Below are 8,480 nucleotides of genomic sequence, written 5' to 3'. Positions count from 1 at the left end.
TGAAGAAATTGACTCTTGCAAAAGGTACAAGTGACCAAAGGCTCCCAGGGAATATGGAGAGCAGATATGGAAAACCTTCCTATTTTACCTAAGCAGTACCTGATTCCCATAGCAAGAACGCATCACCATCCAGGGCATTTTGGGACTGCTGCAGTAGCCCAGACACTGCTGAAGAATTGGTTCACACCGGGAGTTTACACTGGAGCCAAATAAGTAACCACGTCTTGCATGCATTACCTTTAGCCTTAATTAATATTTAGCAAAGACCTCAATACAAGATTTGTCTATATACAAATGTTTTTACTGCTTTTGTCTAAACTCCATATTTCCATCTTATTTCCTAGTGAGCCTTAATGACATGCCTGTCCTGAATTTCTCGGAGGATGCTTCTCAGCAATATAAGAACTGTTTAAGAGGGAATGGTCTTTCAGAAACAGCATTATCTGCGTTCAGCATGAAGTGCCCTTTTGCCCTGGAGCTGGCAGCGGAGTCCAGCATACCAAATGGGCCAGCTTTCCTGCTCAAACCCAGAAGAAACTGCCACGGTGCTAGGGGCTTGCACTGTGTTCTCCCACCCACCGTTGCCTTCCCACACTTTGTCCCCTCAGTGCTTTTATGGCTGCAGTGCTCAGCTCTGAACTGTACCGCAGGATTCATTTCCTGGTTAAAAAAGGTCTTCCTCTTGCTTTCTCTCTCCTGCAGCTTCCAGCTGGTGAGTAACTATCGAGCCATGCTTAGTCTACCTGGCATACAAACTAAAGAGAGCAGAGAATTTACATTACGCCAGCAGATGCCCTAATAAATTTGGAAGTAGCTTCACTATAAATAGTCGCTCAAACGCTTTAAGAAGAAGGAATTTGTAAGTTAGTACTTACCTTCTGACCTTAACTCAGCCTCCGCCCAGCACAGGCAGGTTCCCCAGGGGTGTTTAAACTTTGGAGCTCGGGGGAGTTTCCAGCCGTACCCAATTAGAGAGAAAATCTCCCATTACTATTAAGCTGGCACTACCCAGCTTAAAGACGTACATCTCTGAAAATTGCCATCCAAGGCAGAGACTGTCTTTCTTTTTCAGTTTGCTGATTTGACTATACCATGTGGGTAGCCTCATAGCTTCTATGGTAGCCATCTATTCAAACTGCTCTCTTGGAATTATTGGGGCGTTTTACCCAAATAAAAGGGTGAGACACTTTAAAACACTGAGAAAATTCTAGATTTTTCTGGGTCATATTTAGGGTAGCAGTAACCATTTAAAGACTAACCACTGAAGTTTCTAGGCTTATTTCACTATTTAACAGTAACCCAGGTTTTTATTTTCAGTGCTGTATGGCACAGGAAAAATACCGAAAGTATGGGATAACAGTGCTCAATTACTTTGAAATACAGTTTGCCAGTAACAAACTTACTTAGTGATAACTTGGTATAAAAAATAGATGAGCAGTTTATGTCACAACTCACCCCATGTCTTAAGGCAATAGCATTAATTTTGGAAATTGAGTGTGTGTGGCTAATACTCAGTTAGAGATGAAATAAACTATGATTTTCCTACCCTGTTTCCATGAAGAGTAACTGCTTCAGCTTTGCTATCTACGTTTCAGGTGAAAATACCGGCACTGAAAGTGGATGTGAACAGACGCAAGGATGGCATAGCAGATGGGAAATGGGATTTGGGTGCCGAAGATCAGGTTCTCACCTCTAGCACAGACCCACACGTGGTGCTGGGCATCACTTTACACCCCTGCAGCAGGTGTCAGTACAGCTGATCTGAAGATCTGTTCACAGAACCCATGCTGTTATCAAAATTGTATTTACCAGTCTAAAGCCATGGCTGTACTAACACAGCACATCAAGATGGGGAGTCTCAGGACAAAAATCTCTAGGTAACTATCTTGAGGAAATCCTCCCGAAGCTGCTACTTTCTTTTTTCCTCACAGTTATGGTTTCTCTGCCTGGCAATTGCTGGCGGTCTCTTCTAGAGGATGCACTTCCACTAGAGGCTTCTTGCAAATTTCTAATTTATGTGCTTCAAAGGTTGATGGTGTCAGCAAAAAACAACTGTATGGTGCTTCTTTACACTTTGCCTAATTCTAACTTTCTCTCGGGTTCATCATTTAGTGAATAAAGCACAGCAGCAAATATATGCTTCTGTATTGTTTCTGTGTCAAACCCAGTCACCACCCCCCAGAAAATTCCCAAGTATGGGTCGGAAGTCCAGCACAGGCCCAGAACTGTTCCCAGCGGGCAGCGTGGGTACGGCACCCTATTTTGGAAGCTAGGAGCATGGTGTAAACGCATGCTGTACCACGCTAGCTGGCAGCAGTGCCAGCCAGTGGTCCCCGTATGCCTAAACCACTAATGTAGATGTGGCTATGGCAGGGGGGCGGCCCATGCACGAAGGAATATCTGAGTAAGAAAGGAGCGTTTGCTCATACCTGTCCATGATGGCAGCACTGAATCAAGATTAATCTGTTCCTGCTTTTGAGGTCTTTGATATCAGCATGTACCTGAGTGCAAGAGCTGGTTCAGGACCAGTGACCACAGAAGAGCATGCAAGGACAAGTGTCCCCTTGTCCTTTCTGCAGCCTCAAATGCTGCCAATGGCAGCAATAGGCTTGATGGCAAAGAAGAAGGGGAGGAAGAGGTCTCTGATTTGAGGCTCAGGAATGAGCGGTCAAGCAAAGCGTTCTGATGCTTTTTGGATTTGCTGAACACGGCCACATCCAACTTTGACCGTTGTTCCCCCTCCACACATTCCTGTTTGCCAGAAAGACTTTCCCCCTTGTTCTCTTTCTATTTTGCTTCCAGCACAGCCTTTCATAATGTAATTATGAAGCTCCTTTGACATCTAAAGGTATTGTATCAATGAGGTTACTGTTATCTATAACTTGAATAGCTATTCTGTAAACCTCTAGAGTAGAAAAGAAAATTAAGTTTCTTTCATAAATAATTTGTTAAGCCATGCCCATGAGTATTCAGGCAGCTGGCATGAAGCCCAGGTACCACTTCAGTGGTCTTGGGTTGGGCACAGGCAGGTTTTAAATAGTGCATATACCATGCCCTGGCATGTCAAGTTCCCACTGTGCTCTGTGGACACGCTTCATTGTGCTGTAGGTTAGGCAAGTCCAAAGTCTTCTTGAAACGTACCTGCCTGCAGGCCTCACAGACCACTAAGCAGCTGGCTTGGGGTCCATGCCCGATTCCAGCTTCCAGCAGCGTCCTCTCAGAGGCGGGGACAGGGTACGTAACTAACTGCCACTAGAGAATTAAACAAGGGGGGTTAGGAGGATTCTCCCCATGCTGCTTATCAAGCTCCTAAACTGAAGCACAACACCACTGTGATAAAAAATTAAAGTCCACGTGGATAGTTAGAACAAGTCACACGTCACTCAAGCCTAGACTTGCTGCAAACCTTCAGCCACCGCTTTGGTTCTGTCCTGGAGGCTTTACTGACCGCCCGAGGACAAGGTTAACCAAGCCTGTATTCACCCTCACACATACTTCTGTAAGCTGTTTGACACTTATCCAGACCAGCTCACAGAAGAGCCTGAAAACAGTAATCCTAATGCTGATTTACTCTCCTGCTGGCGAGGAGAGCTTACGTGGAGAGCCAGTTTACAGAACGTTGTTATTTGGATCGTTTAGTCTTTATTGATACAAGTATCTCAACCTGGTCAAAAGGCTGATTTATATAGGCGCAAGGTAGGCAAGATCAAGGCTTCAAACTGAAGCCAACTGAAAGCCAACTGAAAAATAACCTTAGGAGTACAATTTTCATTGTGAAATATTTCTCTTAAATAACTCATGTATTACAACGATTTCATATTTTGATAGAAACTCGTCTATGTTCCCTCTATTTGGTCTCTGGCGCGTGGTGTGAAACTTTAAAACTCTCAGTTTATGTGCATTGTCACAACTAAAACTAGTAATAATCTAAGCTTAGGTTTAAAGAATCTTTTTATTTTCAAAAGAGGGTGTAAAGAAGTAAACCAGAAATTTCAATCCTATTTTTATCTGATGTTGACCAATTATAAAGCTGGACAACAAGGTTTCGTATTAAACCAATCTGAGATTACACCAAGGACTAAACTGTAATTGCAATTGACATTAGGAAGGCAGGCGACAGATAAGCCAGCGTAGGTCAATGTACACCTTGTATTCCTGGCAATGAGGGAAAAGTATTCGTAGTGCTGAGAACTTCGGTCGCGCTGAAGCTGGGGAGATTGATGAGCTCTCAAGTGGGCAACTCATTCATCAAATATCAGAGGAGTGTACTCACTGCATTCCAAGGTCAAGCAGCATCTTATGTCTCAACCCACAGCTAACACAGGAATTAAACAATGCCATTAGGGATTGAGCACAAGTCTTTTCCTGTAAACCATAACATTAATACAGAACTATAAATTACAGATATGAAACCCCAAGATAACATCCTACAGAGCAGCTTTTCAAAGCATAAGTGCCACTTACTGGAGTGATTAAAAACATTTGAAATTTCTTTGTCAAGTCATCTGCTGAAACCATAGATAAAAAAAAAAAAGAGGAAAAGAAATAACATTTTGAGTTTGGCAGGTATTAGGCCTCAGATAGGAACTATACCAGGTTTGTGTGATGGTTTACTACCTCTCCTTCACATCTCCCTTCTCTGGTTTATAAATGCAAATGAAATGCCTTTGCGTGAGGCATATGGGTTAACAAGGATCCCCTTCGTATCAAGTATAAAGAATTTATCCTCCAAGGAAAGTAAAAATGAAGTTTGCAAGCCCCAACTTTCATTCATGACACATCATAAAAACATGACCACATAAAAAGTTTATTTGATTAGAACAGATTCCTCCAGATACAGCAGTTACACAAAAATGCCATTTGGCAGTCAATTTGTTTCCTAATTCAGTAATAAAAGAAAAGCGCAGCTTAGTTACAAAGGCACAATGCTGACATTTCAGACAAGTCACTGATGTCCAGTAGAACTGGCAAGAGAAACACCTCCCTCCTACTTTCTTTAAAAAACACTTGTTTTATTTGCCTACAGTGATATTAAAAACAATAAAGACCTGAACTGGAAGCAATCATGATACAAAAATCCGATCTGGATCTCAGAAGAAAGTCCTCAGAAGTAGCAGAACATGCTGAAGCTGTCAGTCAGCAACTCGCATTTCTTTCTTTTTCACTCTTCCAAAAAGCCTCCAGGAAGACAGCATGCTTGCTGCCATTTCACTTGCTTAAAATTACCAGAAAAATCTCAAGAAGAACGAAGGAAAAAAATAGGCTAGTAGTAAAGTGTTATGAAAAATACCTGCCTACTGTATTTTGTAGGAGAGAACACGAGATACTGACCATTGACACCCCTTTCGAACACCCCTTCACCTTCTCTCCGCAGTATAATTGTACAAGTGCAATCTGATAGTCCTCTTCAACCGAGCACAGCCAGGCCCACTAATTCGCTTTTATGTCATAATACATGCGGAGAACTCTCCTCACAGTCTCCACGTATTTGTCATCAGGAACAGGTTTTCTCTGGCTTCCTGGCTCTAGAAATTTCTTGATTGTGGGGATGCTGCTTATCCTTGCTTTAAATGCCTAAAAGGTAAACAGTAATTACATGGCATTTAAAGAACAGAAAGTAACGCAAGAAAAAACAATTTTACGGATTTGTGTAACATCCTTTAACAAGTTGTATGCGGAGGCAAGACAGGAAATATAGTTTTAGCCGTGGATGAATTTTACTCCCTCTCACTCCAACCTTGTTATTTTAAACAGTAATAGAAGAGCCCTCTGTCTTGTGTTGATATGGGATGAAGTGGAAACAGTTATCTGTGGTTTCAGATGTGTACTTTACTCAAATCGCTTTTTGTGATCCAGAAAATATCTTCTGCTTAAAGGTATCACAGAACTGGGGAGGGGAGGGGAAAAAAAGGGAGGGTGAATTTCTTTAGAGCTGTACAGGGATTACTCCAGAAAACAATAGATTCTCTAGATGAAACATATTACGACGTTCTTCCTAAAGCAAGAAGAGCAAGACTACAATGAAAAAGGAGTGACAAATGCTGTTGTTTTGTGGAATTATCTACAAGCAACAGACTTTGAAATATCATTTATCACATTTCCAGCCATATGAGTGTATTGTTAGTGTAAGGTACCTGTAACTGAGGAAAGCCTGAGAGCACGTTTGACTTCTTCTCTTCTACCATTAAAATGGCTTCAAGAAGATGAACATCCGCCCAGCTAAAATTGTTGCCAACAAGAAAGTCCTGCCCATGGTCTTTCAAAACCTAGATGTGTCGTAAATGAAAACGTTCAGATGTGGATGGCCAGCTGGGGCTGATGTTTTCAAAATGCACAGGGACACCTTCTTTGACAATACTTACTGCCTCCTCTTCCTTTCACCTTTCTCTCCCATGCAACTAGAGATACTACCAGTGTGGGGGACGTGGGCCCAGTGCCTGCAGTCACTGACCATTTAACGGGATATCTATGAGCAGTCCTCACAGCGGCAATCTAGAATCCCAGGGTTTCCCTTACCCATCCCTCCTTCCCATATCCCTAAGTAACCCCACGTACTGGACTACAGGGTTAGATACTGCCTTGGTATTCACTCCTTTCCAGTCTAACAAATCTTGAATTTTCCTGTATGTAGTTACAGCTTCAATGGGAAAATAGAGAATGTAAAAGAGAGGTGATCAGCCTAAAGCACTGGGGCTAGGATGCAACAAGTGGAATCTAGGGCAGAATGAACTCTGGCAGCCATCTATAGGAAAGCTGGTATTTAAGTGGGAAACTGTCTTCCCTTTAGTCTTTAAAGCAGAAAAGCAGCTATTTCTGCCAGGTCATCCTCTCTGTGTATATTAATTTCCATTGAGAGCACCTCTTGGGTCCTGTCTCTCAAAGGATCAGTTAGGGAAACACCAAGATTCCAGTATGGCTTAAGCAGCAGACCGCTCAGACTAGAAGACAGCAGTGATAGCTCTGTATTACTGTGGTTAAAAAAACATGTAGATGTATTTGAAATGTTAAACGAAGCTGACAATTAGCTAGTCTAAAATGGCATTGCCTTTGCAATGCACGTTACACCGTTTCATTTCTCCCAGAACCAGGAAGTTGCTATTTTAACTGTATATAGCTATGTTTACCCATTCATTGGATTGTAACAGTTTCGAGCCCAAGGGGATACTTGGACCCTTCAGTCTGAATGTTGATGCTGCTCAGACCATGAAATCTCACTTAGGAATTTCTGCATTTAACCCACACCAACTTGTCTCATACTGCTCTGACCTCCCCCTCATCTCTCCAGCCTGCAGACAGTATGATGTCCTGTTTAAAATACTGCGCTGACACCTTTCTGTTTCTTCTGCTTTTGGTAAAATACCCAGTGTTCCCATTGTTATCCTTCCAGAACAATGGAAGGAAATGATCCTCCTACATACCTTTTCATATGCTGGGAAATACCGGCTCGTCGCCTTTTGAACTATAACAGCACGTTGTTTCTCTTTATCCTCAGCCGATAAGAATGGGAACATCAAAATGAAGCCCATAAGGTCATCGGTTCCTCCAACATACATATCAATCCTTAAAACCAAAGCAAACAAAAACCTTAAATAAGAAGGCACCTTCATAAGCAGAGTTTTCTTAGATTTGTGTTGTGATAGTAAAAGTTTAATTTCCCACCTCCCTCATGAAAATAATTTTTGCAGTTAAAAAAAAAAAAGTGTCACAGCTTGAGTCTCACTCATATTTGTAGTGTTGTTGGCGCTTTACTTGCCTCATTGTGCAGGATTAAACAGGATTGTACAGAGGTTAAAAAAACTTTAACTTTAGTGTTACAGATCACTTCAGAATCACCAAAGAAACACACAGCACCACAAGAAGTCATCCCCAACTGGCTTAGTTGTCTGGATGTATCCCAACTTCAGGGTTTCATCCAAAGTCCAAGTGGTGCCAAATAGATTAATAATGGGGTTGGAAACCTGAAGACTACCAGGTTCCGCATCTAGCTGAATTATTAGTACAGCAGTTCTTCAGATTGTCCCTTTTATCCATTTTTCCAGAGCTCTGACAGCAGGTTTTATACTGTAGACAAGACTCAAATTTAAATTAAGTCCTCATGAATATGAATAAAATATCTGGTAAAATAGTCTAACAAAGCCTTCTAACCATCCTATGTGGTAAGAGATTTGAGTTCCTGCTGTGTAATAAGACTAACTGCCCTTTTTGTTGTCAGGCAACAGCTTCTCGAAAAAGCCTCTGCAAGGATTAAACACGTTATGTGCAATAAGAAGCTATCAGATATTCCTGCAAGCCTTAATGTATGCCAGCTTCTCACCTGCATCTATCTGGTCTTCCTAAACTGCACTTCCACACTGTACAAGACCAGCTGTCCAAAGTACTTAAACCTGGAGCTAATCACAGCAAGCCTTCCTCCAAACACCGATGCTCCCTTCCCCCGGCCCAAGAACAAATCAACAAATATACTTCATTTATATTTGCTG

At 42.0% G+C, this 8,480-nt stretch overlaps 2 protein-coding genes across 2 annotated transcripts in view; both read right to left on the bottom strand.

Moving 5' to 3' along the window:
• Positions 1-896, bottom strand: part of LOC103924631 (glutathione S-transferase 3-like) — a 16,802-nt gene extending 15,906 nt beyond the window's left edge. The window contains exon 1 of the mRNA XM_009333189.1: positions 876-896. The gene's annotated coding sequence lies outside the window, so the exon portion shown is untranslated. The remainder of the gene's footprint in view (positions 1-875) is intronic.
• Positions 897-4,793: 3,897 nt separating this feature from the next.
• The window catches only part of LOC103924630 (glutathione S-transferase 3), an 11,471-nt gene continuing 7,784 nt past the window's right edge, over positions 4,794-8,480 (bottom strand). The window contains exons 5-7 of the mRNA XM_009333188.1: positions 7,419-7,560; positions 6,135-6,266; positions 4,794-5,574 (exon numbers count right to left, since the gene is read on the bottom strand). Of these exons, the coding sequence (XP_009331463.1) occupies positions 5,431-5,574; positions 6,135-6,266; positions 7,419-7,560 (418 nt within the window). The 3' untranslated portion in view covers positions 4,794-5,430. The remainder of the gene's footprint in view (positions 5,575-6,134; positions 6,267-7,418; positions 7,561-8,480) is intronic.

Source organism: Pygoscelis adeliae, unplaced genomic scaffold (genome assembly GCF_000699105.1).
Source record: "Pygoscelis adeliae isolate BGI_AS28 unplaced genomic scaffold, ASM69910v1 Scaffold57, whole genome shotgun sequence".
In the NCBI taxonomy this organism is placed as follows: Eukaryota; Metazoa; Chordata; class Aves; order Sphenisciformes; family Spheniscidae; genus Pygoscelis; species Pygoscelis adeliae.
Note: the sequence above shows the minus strand (reverse complement) of the source record. Positions and strands in the feature narration are given on the sequence as shown.